The sequence below is a fragment of the Alosa pseudoharengus genome, unplaced genomic scaffold, assembly GCF_046254945.1.
Source record: "Alosa pseudoharengus isolate Yale_2024_CS ecotype anadromous, Long Island Sound unplaced genomic scaffold, YU_APseudo_1.1 YU_APseudo_1.1_scf_23, whole genome shotgun sequence".
Taxonomy (NCBI): domain Eukaryota; kingdom Metazoa; phylum Chordata; class Actinopteri; order Clupeiformes; family Clupeidae; genus Alosa; species Alosa pseudoharengus.
Window position 1 is genome coordinate 31,141,044 of NW_027468685.1, and position 17,500 is coordinate 31,158,543.

General features: G+C 46.8%; 1 protein-coding gene across 1 annotated transcript in view; it reads left to right on the plus strand.

Moving 5' to 3' along the window:
* The window catches only part of LOC143140017 (protein Jumonji-like), a 49,743-nt gene that overhangs the window by 4,507 nt on the left and 27,736 nt on the right, over positions 1–17,500 (plus strand). The window contains exon 2 of the mRNA XM_076300859.1: positions 3,348–3,420. Within this exon, the coding sequence (XP_076156974.1) occupies positions 3,348–3,420 (73 nt within the window). The remainder of the gene's footprint in view (positions 1–3,347; positions 3,421–17,500) is intronic.

The window sequence follows — 17,500 nt, forward strand, 5'->3', positions numbered from 1 at the left end:
GTGTGTGTGTGTGTGTGTGTGTGTGTGTGTGTGTGTGTGTGTGTGTGTGTGTGTGTGTGTGTGTGTGTGTGTGTGTGTGTGTGTGTGTGTGTGTGTGTGTGTGTGTGTGTGTGTGTGTGTGTGTGTGTGGATGACATTGCCTCACCTGGCTTTTTGAAGTGTCAAGTCAACTATATCACTTAACCCCTGTGTCTCCACCCAGTTCACTGCTCGTCAGTCTTGCTTGCATGCTCAGGGCTCACTCTTATATGACGAGCTGACCTCCAATCAGATAGTGTTTGTTATGGTTAGTGTCATCACATCAGGATGTTTGGTGATGTGCACAACAGGGGAGATGGGTTACATCTCTGTGTGTGGTATTCTGGCTGTGACCGACTCATGGCCTCTATAGTCTTGCCAAACCAGGTCATTAGACAAGCCATAATCATGAGGAGAGGAAAGCGGCCCTCTCTCTCTCTTTCTTTCTCTCTCTCTCTCTCTCTCTCTCCTCTCCCTCTTTTTTCATCTCTTTTGTTCAGCTGCTCTCCCCTCTGTCTTCAGTTGTCCTAGGCTCTAGCCATCTTTCGTGCCACCATTCTTTCCCTCTCTCTCTCTCTCTCTCTGTCCCTCCCTCTCCTCTCTCTCTCTCTCTCTCTCTCCATCCCTCTCCTCTCTCCCTGCCCGTAGGCTCCCTCCCTCTCTCTCCCATCTTGTCTGTGTTAATGTGCTATCGACCTGTCTCCAGTGTGTCCATGGCGTCTGCTCTCCTGTGGCCTCTGGTGTTAGGCGTGCTCACGACCCTGTGTGTGTAGCCCCAGCTCACACCCCCTTCAAACACACAGCTCAACCCTTCTCCCCCCTGTCCTTGGCACACACACTAACACACACACACACACATATGTGCACACACACACACACACACACACACACACACACACACACACACACACACACACACACACACACACACACACAGACACAGACACACATATGTGCACGCGCGCACACACACACTCCTCTACTGTTGCATTGCTCTGACCTTTTGCCATCCTTAACCAAACTGAATTTCCAATATGCCATCACCCAACAGACCCCCCCCCATCCTTCATCTCCTCTCCTTCTCCATCTCTTCTCATGCTCTCACTCCATCCCTCTCTCCCTCTCTCTAATGGAGGGATGTTCTCCTGCATCTGTCTCTCTCCTCCCATCCTGTGGGAGTGTGTGTGGTGTGTGTGATGACTGCCACCAGCACTCCTCTGGCTGCCTGACAGCCCTGTCACATCCGCTCCAAATTGGGCTGCGTGGGGGGGCTAATGAAGTGGCTGTGGCTGTGGCTCTCTCTCTCTCTCTCTCTCTCTCTCTCATTTTCCTCCTGAAATCTTCACCCAAGTCCAGGGTTGTGTTCCTGCCCTGAGGGTTGTGCCCCCCCCCCTTTGTCACACACACACACACTCATGTCAGCACCTCTGTCTGTGGCATTCATCAAGTCTTTAGTCATTATTTATTTTTAGCACATTATTGTTTAGGCTCTGAGTGTGTGACTGCCTCAGGGACTGTGTGAAGGAGGGCCGTGGTCACTTCACTTATCAAATCCCCTTGTTTGTGTGTGTGTGTGTGTGTTTTTTATGCAGGATTTTTTTCTGGGCCGTGGTCACTTCACTTATCAAATCCCCTTGTGTGTGTGTGTGTGTGTGTGTGTGTGTGTTTTTTATGCAGGATTTTTTTCTGTAACGCAGTGGTGGTTGAAGTCGTGGATGGTGAGTTCAGGGCTTGGTTTCCTATAGGAAATGTTCTGTTCCTAATGTCTCCAGCATGCTTTAGATCAAAGCTGCATTTGATCTGGTTGCATAGTTTTAGCATTCGCTAGGCTGTTTGGCACTTTGCCCTCTCTAACAGCGGATGTGTATGGGCCCATCAAGGCTTTTTAAATCGTGGGGAATATGTGGAGCACTTCCTTGTGTTACATTTTCATAATTCTGAGATTCTCTGGTGAATGAGATCCAGCAGATTTGCAAACGCTTGATCAGCAGATTTGCATTTATACTTTTTAGCTATTTTTGTATCCATCACTTTTTTTATTACTATTAAAAATTTGAAACATCACTCTATCACTATTATTATTATTATTATTATTATTATTATTATTATTATTATTATTATCAGGGCAGTCGTGGCCTACTGGTCAGGCTTCAAGCTTGTTCGGTCCCCGACCAGTAGGAACGGCTGAAGTGCCCTTGAGCAAGGCACCTAACCGCTCACTGCTCCCCGAGCGTCGCTGTAGCAAGGCAGCTCTGCTCCAAGTTAGTGTGTGCTTCACCTCACTGTGTGTTCACTGTGTGCTCTGTGTTTTCACTAATTTATGGATGTATACGAAAGTATACTTGGCCTAGAAACCTGATTTACATTTATATTTACATTTTACATTTTTTACATTTTTAAATTATTATTATTATTATTATTATTATTATTATTATTATTATTATTATTTGCTATATTATACCGTTCTCCTTATTTCAGTCTCCCTGACATGGAGTTGTACCCGGCTACAACACAAGGGCATCCTTGCCTAGTCAGCAGAGCAGCAAATTCATTTATCTGGGCATGGATCTCATTAGGGGACGCAGCTCTGAGTTTAACAGGTTCAGATGGAACAGGATAAGGAGTTTATTTTTAAACAGGATCTTATGGGGCCTGGGCGGGTATATTTAGATTGCATTAGGTGGATGTATAGAGTGGAGGTGGGGGCATTTGCAAGAACATAATTGTGGAGCTCTGCGCTGGATGACGCCTAGAGGAGAAAGATGACCTCAGCCATCTCTCCTAGCAGCTCTGGAGACACACACATTCACATGAGTGCACGCATATGAACACACACTCTCTCTCTCTCTCTCTCTCTCCTCTCCTGTCTCTGTCTCTGTCTCTGTCTCTGTCTCTGTCTCTGTCTCTGTCTCTCTCTCTCTCTCGAGCCTGTCTGAGGGAGCTGTTAGATGGCGCCTTAGTTTAGAGAGGCGGCCTTTTAGCTTCTCTTTGTCACTTACACATTCACCCTCACGCACACACACTCTCGCTCTCTCTCTCTGGCACAGACACACTGAAACATGCGCGCACACACACACACTTTGTAAGGCTCGTATATTTGGGTGAGCTTGCATGCGAGATGTATGTGAGGACAGTGGACAGCGTGCACATACACACAGAGAAAGAAAAGGCACATTGTGTGTGTGTGTGTGTGTGTGTGTGTAGGCTCTTGCAGCTCTGAGTTATGTGTTTTCTCTTGCTTTCTGTAAACTCATTAGACACTGTCTCCGGTCAGCCTTGGCTAAACGAATGTCTGTTATTCTAGCTCTCCTCTGCTCTGTCGGCTGCAGCATCAGCAAATCTGCTGGCCCCTCCAGTCAGGCCGAGGGAGACGCTACAGCCCAGGCGCCGGACAGGCTGCAGGCGAGATGTAAACTCTTTGGGCAGAGTGCCCTGAATGACCCACTCTCTCCTAAAAAAGAAAGGGTTCATCAGCATATGTCCCTGCAAACCCTCGAGGTGAAAATGTTCCACGTTCCATCATCTGAGGATTTATATAAAGAAACTTATAGAAAATATAAAATAAGAACACTGGGGTCTACAGATGTAACATTTCAGGATTCAGTTTATGGGTAGGTTGAGGGGTCATTTCACCATGGCAGAGGAACAAAACATGTTGAAAACCTAAGCCAAAGTGTAGGCCCTTCAAGGAAAAGACGTAATTCAATAGCCCCTCTATAATAGTCGCGACTGAGAACATTCCATCCCCTATATTCGATATTGATTTGGCGCAGCCGTTTGGGATTAGCTGGTGTAATGTGTGTGATTATTGAAGCCGAAGCCGCGTCCTTGTGAATTTAATGCATTGGAAATGAGCACTTCATTCCTGTTTAAAAACAATCACTAACGCACTCTTACAGCGGGAGCCGCTGCATGAATAATGCCGCTCCACATTTTCCCCTCCGACTAAACAAGCGCTGCCTTCTTTTGAGATCCAGCAGTGAAGGCTTTCCTGCCGGTAAATCTCCCTCTAATGAAAGTCGACAACTTCCCAGCGCAAAACTGTGTCGCTCCGTGCAAAGAAATTGAAAGCAACACTTGAATCGATTCCATATTTTCTGATGTCTGTAGTGTGTTTATACTCTGGATGTCTATTTATACTCTATAATAGACGGCTAACCGCCGAGTGTTTAAGGCCGAGTGAATTTGTATGCAAATCATACAAATCATCATGAATTGGTGCAGGTTTTCTCCCCACAGTGTTGCTGTGTCTGTCTCTCACCTGCGCTGCGCTGCGCTGCGCTGTTAAAGTGGCACGCCAGATCAGGAGTGCGTTAATATGAGGCGTGTTAACAGATGAACAGCGCAAAGCAAATGACACATGTTACAATGGCCTATAAATCAGTCACTTGCATAAACGCTCTCAAGTGGTCATTACAAGTGGCAGAATAGGTTTAAGTGCCTTCCAGTGAATAGCCTAAAATATGACCCATTTCTCAAGAGTACCTTCTCAGATGGACATGAAAACAGTTTAAATGCTGACAAATTATCATGTTTGGAATCTAGTCTTGTTGAATGTTTGTGCTGATCCTTTGTGTTGGGTCTGTAGGCCTGAGTGCTGCACACCCCATGTGGTGCTCCAGGTTGGCAGGCAGACTCAATATAGATATAAATATAGAAGGTATGAGCCCGGAGTCATCATTGATTAATCTTACAGCATGGGAGGATTTCCTCAGACAGATGCCTTTGCTGACAGGCATACAAGAGAACACATGCATGTGTGTGTGTGTGTGTGTGTACGCACACACACACACGCGCACACAAACACGCATGCACGCAGGCACGCACACCCCCTGGTTGTCTTCTCTATCTTCTCTGCTGTGCTGAGTTGAATTTGCTGCCCTATTTATTCCAGCAGTGACTCTGAGGGGGAGGGGCAGAAAATCATCTGGAATGGTTCAGCCTGTGTGTGTGTGTGTGTGTGTGTGTGTGTGTGAGTGAAAGGGAGTACATGAAGTCAACTCGGAGCTGTGCTTCAGTGCACTTCCCATGATGCTTGGCGACAGGTGGAGAACATTCCTCCATAGTTGTAGGGTTCCGTAGTGTTCCGGAATAAATCCGAGGGACGCTGGAGAGCCGCTGCGATCTTTGTGGCTGCGCTGCAGTAATCACCAGAGGAATGTGTGTGTTTCTGGAGACATCCCAACAACCCCTGGCAACATGCTACTTGTGACATCTGTGTCCCTGTGTTTGGTGGTTTCTGAAATTCAACCATCACAGTAGAACAGCTGAGTCTGCGCCTCACTCTTCCCTGTATACAGCTGAGTCTCCACGCCTCACTCTTCCCTGTATACAGCTGAGTCTCCACGCCTCACTCTTCCCTGTATACAGCTGAGTCTGCGCCTCACTCTTCCCTCTATACAGCTGAGTCTCCACGCCTCACTCTTCCCTGTATACAGCTGAGTCTCCACGCCTCACTCTTCCCTGTATACAGCTGAGTCTGCGCCTCACTCTTCCCTGTATACAGCTGAGTCTCCACGCCTCACTCTTCCCTCTATACAGCTGAGTCTGCTCCTCACTCTTCCCTGTATACAGCTGAGTCTCCACGCCTCACTCTTCCCTGTATACAGCTGAGTCTCCACGCCTCACTCTTCCCTGTATGTGTGTCCTGTGGCTGTGCAGGCTCATTCCCAGCAGCTCATTATCTCTGATTTGCATCATGTTCCAGAGTTTTCGAGGAGTCTGTAGGACTTGCAATGTGATAGAGAGAGAGATGTGTGACTGAAAGCATGACTCTCCTCTCTCTCTCGTTGGCTAGTATATTACAGGAGCATAATTTCCTTGGGTAAAGCTGAGGTGAAGGAAACATGGAAATATGCCTCTGTCTGACCAGGATGAGATGAAATGTCGTCTCTCAGGGCTGCTTCAGATGAATGCAACTCTGGGTAAATCCTTTGTGCTGGACATTCTGCTTAGGATGTGGTTTCCATGGGAAAGAGGGTTGGTTTGTTTAGCTGTGTGTGTGTGTGTGTGTGTGCGCACCCCTCTGATCTGGCCCAAATGGTGTGTCTTGCAGAGATGGCCTCTCCAGGCTTTATTTAGCAAGTGGAGGCCATGGAAACCACAGCTGCTCTCTCTCTATCTCTCTTTCTCCATCCCTCTCTCGCTCTCTCTCTCTCTTTTCCTCTCTCTCTCTCTCTCTCTCTTTCTTTTCCTCTCTCTCTCTAAACTGGCTGCTTTGAAATGCCATGACGGACCCCTGAGTGCACACATAATTCACATAGATTGTCTTTTCTCTTGTGAGAGGGGGATGGTGGAGGTTTGGGATTTGTTAAACAAGTGTGAATGACTTACGTCTGAACAGATACAGTCTCTTGTCTTTGTGGCTGACATGCATTATTAAACTATGAAACCCAGCTCTTCGAGCTGCTGTTCTTTAAGACCTGTTTGATGCAGTTGCCATGTCTTGGCTGCACAATGCATGTGGAAGTCCATGTGTGTGCTATACCTGCTCTATGCTGTTGGAGTTAGCTGTGGAAAAAAACAAGAGTTGTCCCTGTGGAACCTTAAAGCTCAGAGTGTCACATGGTTTGGAGAGACATGATGGAAAATCTCTCTCTCAATCTTTTTCTGTCCCTCTTTCTTTTTCTCCCTTTCCCTACACAGAAGTACAATCTTTCACTCTGCCCAGTACCCACACCTATTCACACACCCATGTGGCCATTCAAAATCCCTTCAGGTGGACCAGTGGGCTTTAGAAAATGGCTGCTGTGCCAGGCACCTGTTAAAGCCAGTATTTGCTGTTTTAGTTTGCCTCCTCTAGTGGCACACACATGTGTGCTTTGATGCATTAAATCCTACTCTCTCTGCCTTCTAAATCATATGCAAAGTGTTTTCTCCATGGTCAAATTCAATTGTGACTCCAGAAGTGACTCCAATTGTAACCCCACACACACACACACACACACACACATATTTTTCTCAGAAATATTTAATTCAGTCGTTGGTGATGGCACTGGCAGACGAGCCAGGAGTCAGTGAGCTGAGCGAGCACATTGCATTAAAGAGACGTTGATTGATCTTTCATATGATTGTTTATTTTGCCGCGTCTGGAGTGATGGATGAAGAGTTTTGTGCATTTGAAGGTTTAAGAGAGATGCCGCTGCTCTTTATTGCATTTCCCCTATGAGCACTGGAGGGGTAGACCTGTCATCATGGCTCAGCCTGTGTGCACCAACACCTCAGACACGGTCATCGCTCAGGGAGAAACGTGTGTGTGTGTGTGTCTTGCCTGTGCATTCTTGTTGATGGTTGACCAAGGAGGCAAACTAGGCTATACAGAAAGGAAAGAAGCCAGCCAGAGGTTATCCTTCAAATCAGTCGTTTCTTACAACCCTGAAGGAAGGAGAGAAAAGGTAGATTTAAATGAGGGGATCTCTTCTCTTCTCTTCTCTTCTCTTCTCTTCTCTTCTCTTCTCTTCTCTTCTCTTCTCTTCTCTTCTCTTCTCTTCTCTTCTCTTCTCTTCTCTTCTCTTCTCTTCTCTTCTCTTCTCTTCTCTTCTCTTCTCTTCTCTTCTCTTCTCTTCTCTTCTCTTCTCTTCTCTTCTCTTCTCTTCTCTTCTCTTCTCTTCTCTTCTCTTCTCTTCTCTTCTCTTCTCTTCTCTTCTCTTCTCTTCTCTTCTCTTCTCTTCTCTTCTCTTCTATACTATGGAACCTATCGGAACTCCCCTATTACCGTCGGTCCCGTATTTCCGCCGTCTTGCGTGTATGTGTCACTTAATAGCCATTTCTATACAAACCAAGACGGCGGACTCCTAAAGAAATGCAACCACCCACACTATAGGTCTATCTAAATTAGCTATGTACAAAAAATGACATTTTACCGTGACTCGAAGAGCTGTAAACAGTGTTGTAAGGCTCTGTGTACACAACCGCTTGGAGCTCCAGTGGAATTTTAATTTCATGACGAGAATTCTCGGTCTAACCGTTCATGTGCCGTTGAAACAGCGTAAATAGGCGACCCATCAGGCCAGCACTCCGAGCGTGGTAAGCAAAATCGGATATTTCAGGCAGTAAATGCTCCCGTTAAGAACCAAACCAGATTTTGTTCAAATCTATACACCTATGGCTACTGAAAAATGTAAGGTTCATTTAGCAAATGTTATTTTGAAGTGTTAAAAAACATCGATGTTTTAGAATTTCTGAACAAAAGTGGTGATAATTAGGGGAAACACAGTCCTGTGCAGGCTCAGCCCTCACCCATGAACATGAGACTAAGCAGGCTGAAGCCCATGGATGCTAATGTCTGTTGCTAACATGTTGAGGAGTGATTCACTTCACTCAGTTCAACTGCTGCCAACTGTTCCCCATTGAAGTGTAATGCTTTGGGTTCCTCTCACTACTCCTCCAGACATCCTTCCTGACTTGGTGCATGACAGATGGTGTGCTACCAGCCATGACACTCAAACCCCATGAGTGGACGCCTCGTCTTGAACACTCGTGTATCCTGAGCATGTGGACAACAGTAGCAACAATAAGTATTATTGCAAGACAATATCATACATGCAAAACAAAATCCAACACCTTGCTAAGGGAGAACTCAGACTATGGGTGTATATTCTAAGGGAAGCCCACAGTTGTGAATGGAAGTTCTCAAGTCTGCCCAGTGCCCACAACTTCACACATGTAGGATACTCTGTGTCCCTCACTCTAGTCCCTCAGAGACTCTGTTTGCTGGCTTATGTGGGTTCTGTCGATGCTGTTACCTCCCTAGCAAGCAAGAAAAAAAAAATATGGGTCATTTCACAATCAGGATGTGCACTTTGTTTCAAAAGGGTCGAAAATATAAACCATCTAAAAATTAAATTTTGGGGGTTTTACACATTCAATAAGCTGAGTAGTACCACTGATCATCATCTGACCTGTGGCCTTTTCCTCGTCCTGAGTGAGCTAGATAAAGTTACTGTCCACTCTGTGTGTCTGACTCTAACTTCAGTTAAGGCTGTGTGTCTGTGTATCTAAGTGCATGTGTTTCAGAGTGGTGTGGTGAATTGCACTTGGCGGTGGAGACCACGGGGCAGTGTGGTATTTTGGGATGGCTCAGTAGTTGCTTCTGCTCGTCTGAGGGGCTGGAGCCTTTTTGAGAACCCGATCTCCACATTTGCAGCCAGTGCTGCCGCTGCTCCACAGGATGTTGCTCGCAGTGACCAGTGGAGCTGAACCACAGCCTCCTGGTCACCCACACAGGGTGCAGACTCCTCGGAGGTTCCCTCTGAAGTTTGGCCGGTTTGTGGATCGTACATTTCCCTCCATTAGTGGACTCACTGTTTGTGTTAAGTTCACATCAGCACTGAAAATGCCACTTGAGTTATGGTGTTACTGTTTGTGTTAGGTTCTCATCAGCACTGAAAATACCACTTGAGTTCTACCCTGCTGTTGAAACTGTTTTGATGGGAAGCATTGGCATGTTTAGATGGCAATTGCGAGATTGTTTTGATTGGAATCACTGGGCATGTGTTATGGGAATTGTCAGATCCATTGGATGGCAATTGTTTGGCTAGCTGGACAGAGAGAGAGAGAGAGGGGAGGGATGGTGCAGCTGGAATGGTCTTCACTCTGAAGCAGCGTAGGGGAGAGTTGGGGGCAGCACAGGGGGCTGCTGGACCCTTGGGATTCCTGCTCCATTCTTCTCTATTCTTTCAATCTTTCCCTTTCTTTTTTTTAAAGAGTCTCTGGCACTTTGTCATGTAAAGGGCTTTCTTATGCTGCTGAAGCTGAAGAGAAAGGAGGGAGTAGGGGGAGATGGGGAGGAAGAGAAAAGGGGGGAATAGAAAGAGAGAGAGAGAAGATCGAGCCCCAGGGGAAAGGGCAGATTCTGCACCAAATAATCAATCGTGATTGACAGCCTCTATGAGTCAAGCAGCTTTGCTGTTCCATTTGAGGTGTCTGGTGGCAGCGGCCTTTGACCCTGGGGCCACCTGCTTGGCCTGTCCTTCACAGAGGCTGTGTCCAGTCCCTCCTGCGGTGTGGCCTCCCTGGACATCGGACCTTAATTGACCTGATGCTGGGGTCCCCATGCCTCTGGTCTAGCACACAGAGCAGTTCACATGCACTCATGCGCTGCATACCAGAGTGGCAGGACAAGCAACATCACCCAAAGCATTCTTCAAATCCATACTGACGTGAAGTGGTTCCATGTTCCATGTCACTTCCACAGGGTTTTTTAGAGGAAGTATTATACCACAGGAGTATTTTAGAGGCCAGCTCCACTTCCCACTAATGGGATTTGCTCATTCATGCTACACATTTTCTTCACACATTTTCTTCACTCTTTTATTTCAGAGCATCATGTAATATAATGCATTGTCACTCTTCTCCCCTAATATAATGCGTTGTCCCCTCTCCTCTCAGTGTCAGACTGCCCTGCAGACAAGACGCTGGCTGTGAATTGGTTAGCACTGCGTCTTGTAGCTGGCCACTTACTGTGACAATTTAATAGATGCTCGTAAAAGGAAGTGAACAAACGGTAGGCGCTGGAGAGGCTGTTGTAATCTCCGGTCTCGTGCGGAGCTCCGCAGCTCGAGCAGACGAACTGAAAGAGCAGGGCTTGGCGAATGATGATAAAGTCCCACTGCGCGTCTTTGTAAACAGCCGAGCTGTCACTGTAAGCTGCACGCAGCACTGTGGTTTATTAGTGAGGATGGATTGTGATGTTTATTCAGTGGAATTGAGTTCAGAACTTCAGCAGCTAGCCCAGACAGCTTAGCGCTTGCAGGAGTTTAGGGAAGAATGGAGCACATGTGAGTTTACCATGGGTCCTACTGGACTGGTTTGAAATGCCATTTCATATTGAACTGTCAAAGTGCATTTGTATTGTGTTTTTTTTGAGTAGCTATTACCACAGTAATGACCAGATCTGATCATTGTGTGTGTGTGTGTGTGTGTGTGTGTGTGTGTGTGTGTGTGTGTGTGTGTGTGTGTGTGTGTGTGTGTGTGTGTGTGTGTGTGTGTGTGTGTGTGTGTGTGTGTGTGTGTGTGTGTGTGTGTGTGTGTGTGTGTGTGTGTGTGTGTGTGTGTGTGATGCTGCATAGTAGCTTTGGTATCTGTCTGAAAGAGAGTTGGAGGTTGTGGACATAAATAGTCACTAAGTGGAAACCTTGTGCAATCGTGTAGGAGAGTCCTTGAATAATGTCAATAATGTTACAATGTTATTGTACAAATGATGCTGTTTTTGTGCTTTGGCAACACTGTACCTGCAGCCATGTTAAGAAGGCAAAGTTGAATTGAATTTAATTGACTCTCCTGTACTGGTAGCCAATGTGAACATAGTAAGAACTCTCCTCTCCTCTCCTCTCCATGAGGTGCTAATGATGCAGGAAAACACTCGTGAAGACGACCTGTTAGCTCATGACAGCTAAAGCCTGACTCCACTTACTGAGGTGCCCAGATGCCAGAGTCCATGTATATTTATAATGCTTGTTAGAGTGGGGAGAGGGAAGCAGACCGGAATAGTGAGAGAGAGAGCGAGAGAGAGAGAGAAAGACAAACAGACAGACAGTGTGTGAAAAAGAGAGTGTGTAAGAGAGCCACAGAGAACGAGTGAATGTGTTGGGGACAGAGGAGCCTATAGAGAAAGATGGAGAGAATAAGAGAGGACTGACACTGAGCCCTGGCTAGCGGCTAAAATATCTTTTCATCCTTCTGCACTAGTCACTGACGTGTGCCAGTCATTCTGTCACTGTGTACTAGTCCCCTGGATCCCATCAGCCTCATGTGTTAACTCACACCTATTACATACTCTTTGCATCAGAACACCATGTAAATACTGTTCTAATGCCCTTATTTCCCATGTGTGTGTGTGTGAGGGTGACCGAGTGTTTGTACAATTGCGTGACATGCCGGGTATGTGCCAGTGCAGACGAGGGCATCCCAGGACGCCAGGCTGTTATTGTTTGCACCCCCTACACCAACACTCATTTACCTACCCACCCCCCCCCCCCCCAAACACACACACTCCGTGTTGTAGCTGCCGGTAGTAGCATGTCACCGTGGCGGGCCTGCAGAGTTGGTGCTGGCTGCCAACAACAGAAAATATTTCCACCAGCTGTGTGAGACGAGTCTAAGTGGTGAAGGCACAGTCACAGGAGAGCCATTTTTTATGTGTGTGTGTGTGTGAGCTTGTGCGAGCTCAAACGCTCTTTCTCTCTGGCGTTAGTTGAATTTAAAGGCTTTATTGACCTGAGGATTCTTGCATTGTTCAGATAAATGAATCATACACAACAGTGTGCGTAATATGTATAATGATGATTGAATTGATGATTAAATGTTTAGGAAGGCAGGAAAGGGAATGTTAAATAAATAAGAAGAAACTGAATAAAAATACAATGGCTAACTAAACAATATTTCTCTTACTGTCAGTCTCCATATTGTCTCTGAGGGCTGGAGGTGCATGTCTCTTTCCTGGCTTCCTCTTCCTGTGTGTTGGAGTGTCTGGTTTGTTTAAAGGGCCAGAACCTCTTTATCCCCCACCGCAAAAGCAGCTGCTCAGCAAACGCACACACAAGTAGCGTGTGCTCTATGTGTCATTGGCACTTCTGTGAAGTTGAGACTTCCAAATGGGCTGGATCTCTTCTCTTGTCCAGGGGTGTGATGGGCAGGGTGTGACTGCCCTGGTTTCTCATGCTGTGTCCAGTGACTTTGTTGGTGGGAGATGTGAAGTGGTAGTTGTGGTGTTAGTGGCGAGCACATGTTTTCCTTTCCCAAACGAACCTCCTCCTATTTGTTTTTGTCGTGTGATGTTGTCCCCTGCTCTGTGGGAATAGGCCTTCATCCTGCTCTCATATATATCTCTCTCTCTCTCTCTCTCTCTCTCTCTCTCTCTCTCTCTCTCACTCACACACACACACTGTGACAATCCATCTGCTTTCAAACTTTCTCCCATTAATTCACACATCTCACATCTCCCCTGGGACCGATTTAATAAGGGTCAAAGGTCGTGGAATTTAACGCCAGTGCTAGTATAGAGTGGCGTAGCTGCCGTTAGTAGGCTCAGCACAATAGAATGTTCCGGTGATCTCCGCAGGGTATTATTGATTGGTATTACAGTACTAGGTGTCATCTGCAAACTGCAGCGCTGCTGGGGGTAAGCAATTGTGACTGTGCGTCTGAGAGAGATGGAGAATGATATGTGTGCATTCTAAAGTTCTTTAAGGCACTGATGTGGTGTTGAGAAGGCTGTGTGTTCTCTGCACAGCTCTAGAACCCAATAATAAGCAATCCGCTTGCCTGTCTGTCTGCTGGCCTGCTCTTCAACACACACACACACACACACACACACACACACACACACACACACACACACACACACACACACACACACACACACACACTGAGTAAGCGAGACCTCTGGCTTGTCTCCAGTTGGCTGACTGTGACTCTGAGGTAACAAGTTACAATTACACAAGAGACACAAAGAGAAGGAGAGAAAAGGAGAGATGGAGGGAGACAGAGATGGAGGGAGAAGGATATGGAGGGAGAGGGAGAGATGGAGGGAGAGGGAGAGGCAGCTAGAGGTCAGAGGATATTCACACCATTCATTCAAATACAGAAACTAGCACATCTGACACCAGTTGATCAATCAATAGTAACCTCTTCCCCATTTGATGACCCAACACAAACCATTTCTCAAAACGCTCACAAACAAAATATCTCTGGTGTGATAAGGCTTTTAGTCTCATTTTCTCGTGCTACAGCGTTTGGTTTGCAATGCTTTTGGTTCCCTCTGCGTTTCTTCCTCTTTCACAGTGAGGAGGAACGGTGCTAGGCTGGTCTCTGAGCGCACTGATTCAGAAGGCTATTTAAAGAGCAGCCCTGAGAAAACCCCTCTGACTGAGCTGATGCTGCTGCAAACCATAACCTACATGCACAAGGAGCTTCCTGTGTGTGGGATTCAGCACTCCTCGTTGTGAGCGTATTGTAGTTGATGTCGGACTCATAAACCGGCCGCCGTCTCAGTAGGTGTCAGCTGCCCTGTGTGAATGCAGGATGGCAGAGGAGCTCCAGCCAGACGACAGTGTCACTGCATGTAGACAGGAAAAGCGAGACTCTGAGGCTCAAGGATGATGAACAATAGACTACTACTCACAAAGTTGAAATGTTGAAAAAGAACAGAACCAATTTACTAAGACTTCCCATTTTGTCATTCCTCCTCCAAACTTTAGCTTTGGATTTGTCCAATCCAAATCTATACTAGCTGTCTCTTATGCCAGGTGTACTCACCCAAAGGCAAATGACTTCCACATCTAGAATTCCACATCTGTAAAATGCAAGAATCTGCTGAATCTGACAGAGAACATGCAGATGTAGCAATAACAGTTTACTGTTCCTTGCCAACCCGAAAGGTGATTTCTGTATTCTTTTAAAGGCAATAAACAAAATGGGTACACTCCCTTCCATTGTGCAAGGCACCAGTGTCTGATCTATCAAGTACTGCTAGTTTTGCTCAACTTGAATGTATTTTACATTTCTTATCAGTGACAGGATAAAATGCCTGAGATTCAAGCTAAAATTCCTCAGGAAAGTTTCACGGCCCAGAGATTTTCTTTCACATTGAAGGTGTGTGTGTGTGTGTGTGTGTGTGTGTGTGTGTGTGTGTGTGTGTTACATCTCCTGTATGAACATTTAAAACGATAAACACAGCAGCCACAGCAGCCTGTGCCATCTGTTCTCGTAACTTTGTCCAATAGTGAGTGTGTATGTGGGTGTATTGATTGGACGTGATGTTGATTGGATTTTTAATGCAAACAGATGCCCTTTGGGAGCCCATTGTAATCCAATGCCAAAGGCAACTGATAATCCACACCAATAAATCAGGAATCATTACAGCGTGGTTGGGGCCTCTGGCTCCAGAGCCCTTTTCCAGAGGGTTGTTAATAGGTTTGTTTGTTGACTTGTGGGCTTCTAGAAATAATTGTTTGTTTTGTTCTGTTTGTTATTGTTGTGGACTCAACACTGGTGTGAGTTCATTATCTGTCCACCAGCTGGTGTCTGCAATGCAATCTGAAATGTCTCTCTGTGATGCCTATAATTTCTGTTCTTTCCAAGTTCATCTCTTCATCTCAGGGGGCAGCCGTGGTCTACTGGTTATCGCTTCGGACTTGTAACCGGAGGGATGCCGGTTCGAACCCCGACCAGTAGGCACGGCTGAAGTGTCCTTGAGCAAGGCACTTAAAGGAGAATTCCGGTGTGATATTGACCTAAAGTTTGTTGAAACATGATACCGAGTGTGAACGTATGTCTCATAGCTCACCTCGGCTTGTCCCCTGTACTCAGAAATCTGCCACTAGTTAGCCAATGCTACCAACAGGGGCCGCGATGAAAGTTCTGAGGGCCGGCCCGCACCTTGGCCGGCCCACCGGGAAAACTCCCGACCGTCCAGATTGCCACTCTGCTCCTGCTTATACTTATACTTATACTTAGACTTAGACTTAGACTTAGACTTATACTGTTCACCTTCACAAGTGTCAAGTGTCCGTGTGGAGCCTAGTTCTCCTGTGGCTTTCCTACTCTGTGGGGAGTGAGCAAATGAGCTTTGGATGTGGCCAGCTGGTGTTTGGGTTGCATGTTTGAACAAAGGATATTGTGGGTGACAGCTCCCAAGGCAGAGATGTTAGGAGGCACCGTGTCATCCACTGTTACCCTTCCACACACTGATCAAACGCACTCGGACACCCTTAGTGACCAGAGACTCCAGAAATAACCGCTCTGAGGAAACCTTTTAACAGAATTATGAGAATATTTCCTCATGGATCATCTTCAGAGAGAGGGAAGGTATGCGTGCCCTGCACACGGCTTATTTCCATGCTGAGTACTCAATTCAACTCCATTCAATTGAAAGCATGCGGTATATACGTTTAGTCACTGCACTTGCAGAGTACTCCCTGTGCTTCCCTTGGAAAAAATACTAAGGCCACCACCTGGTTGGTTATTTGGGGGAATATTTTACTCATAATTTGTAATCCTTCGTTGACACACACACACACACACACACACACACACACACACACTTAAAAAGGACCTGTGCTTCCAACCCATCTTGGAATCTTACTTTCTCACTTTCTGTGCATTACGCATTGACAACGTCCAGCAGTTTTGGACATTACAGGCATAATGTTTTGGGCGAGATCTGCTTTGGTTGTTGTGAGGCTAGGCCACCATGACCAGGGAAACTCGGCCCTTCCTGCCTCCCTCAGCTGACTTCCTGTTTGGCCAAGTCCTGTTGCTTTTACACAAGCCCTCATGTCTCCACCTCTCTCCTCTCTCTCTCTCTCTCTCTCTCTCTCTCTCTCTTTCTCTCTTTCTCTCTTTTGCCATGCGATCCCTCCAACATGAGGCCAGAAATGCAACTGTGACATGATCAAAGCAGATCTTATGACATTCCGTTTGGTATGGTCAGCTCTGCCACTAAGTAGAAGAATGTTCGTGTTGAGGTTCGGACACAGCTGATATACAGGTCAAGTTTGGGTGAGCGGGCTTCTGAGCCCGAGGAGAGTCGGGACAGCCTGAGCCCGAGGTCTGCAGATGGCCGTGCCTGCGCCTCAGCAGGAAATTGTGGGCTTTAGGCCCTGGTCTCTCCCTAAGGCTCCATCAGCCCTGTACGTCACGCTATGGGCACGCACTCAACCTAAACAAGACCTTCTGAAACGGTCCCTAGCGCAGGCACCCGAAAAATACATCAGCTGGGCTACACCCCCTCTTAAAATCTCTCTCTCTCTCTCACACACTCTCTCTCACTCTCTCTCTCTCTCTCTCTCTCTCTCTCTCTCTCTCTCTCTCTCTCTCTCTCTCTCTCTGCATCCCCAGTGTGTGCGGAGTGGAAGCTGAGTGGGAGATTTATTGTTTTTAGAGCTGCCTCGCCGTGTTCATGAGCTAGATTAATGCTCACTAAATCCAACCAAACATTCTCCTTGGAGTTCTGCTGTGGCAGGTCCCCTGTCTCCCACTCTCCTCTCCCTGGTGTGCACATCCCTCCTCTCTCTGTCCCTCTCCCCCTCCTTTTTCCTCTCCTCCTCCTCCTCCTCCTTCTCCTCCCAGTCCCCTCCCCATTCCCTCTTAGCTGTTTGCTCACACTGGCTCTTTGCTACCGGAATTGGCTATTGGTTGGCCCGTTTGGAAAGGGGAATTGCTTTTGTAAGCAGTGGGCCAGAAGATTTGCCAGGGATTTCTCTCTCCATCTCTCACTTATATTTAGTCTTCTGTCCTTTCAGTTACTTACTTCCCTTTCACCCAGTTCCCCCTTGCCCTCCATCTCTGGAGCCATCTCTCTCTCTCTCTCCATCTCCCTCTCTCGCTTATCAGAAGAACTAGTGAAGGCTGATTTGTGTGTCAAAGGAAAGCTGACTTTGCTCTATCGTCATGGAGACAACAGGAGGGAGCAGAAGGCCTGTGTGTGTGTGTGTGTGTGTGTGTGTGTGTGTGTGTGTGAGGGGGTTTGAGGCTTTGTTGA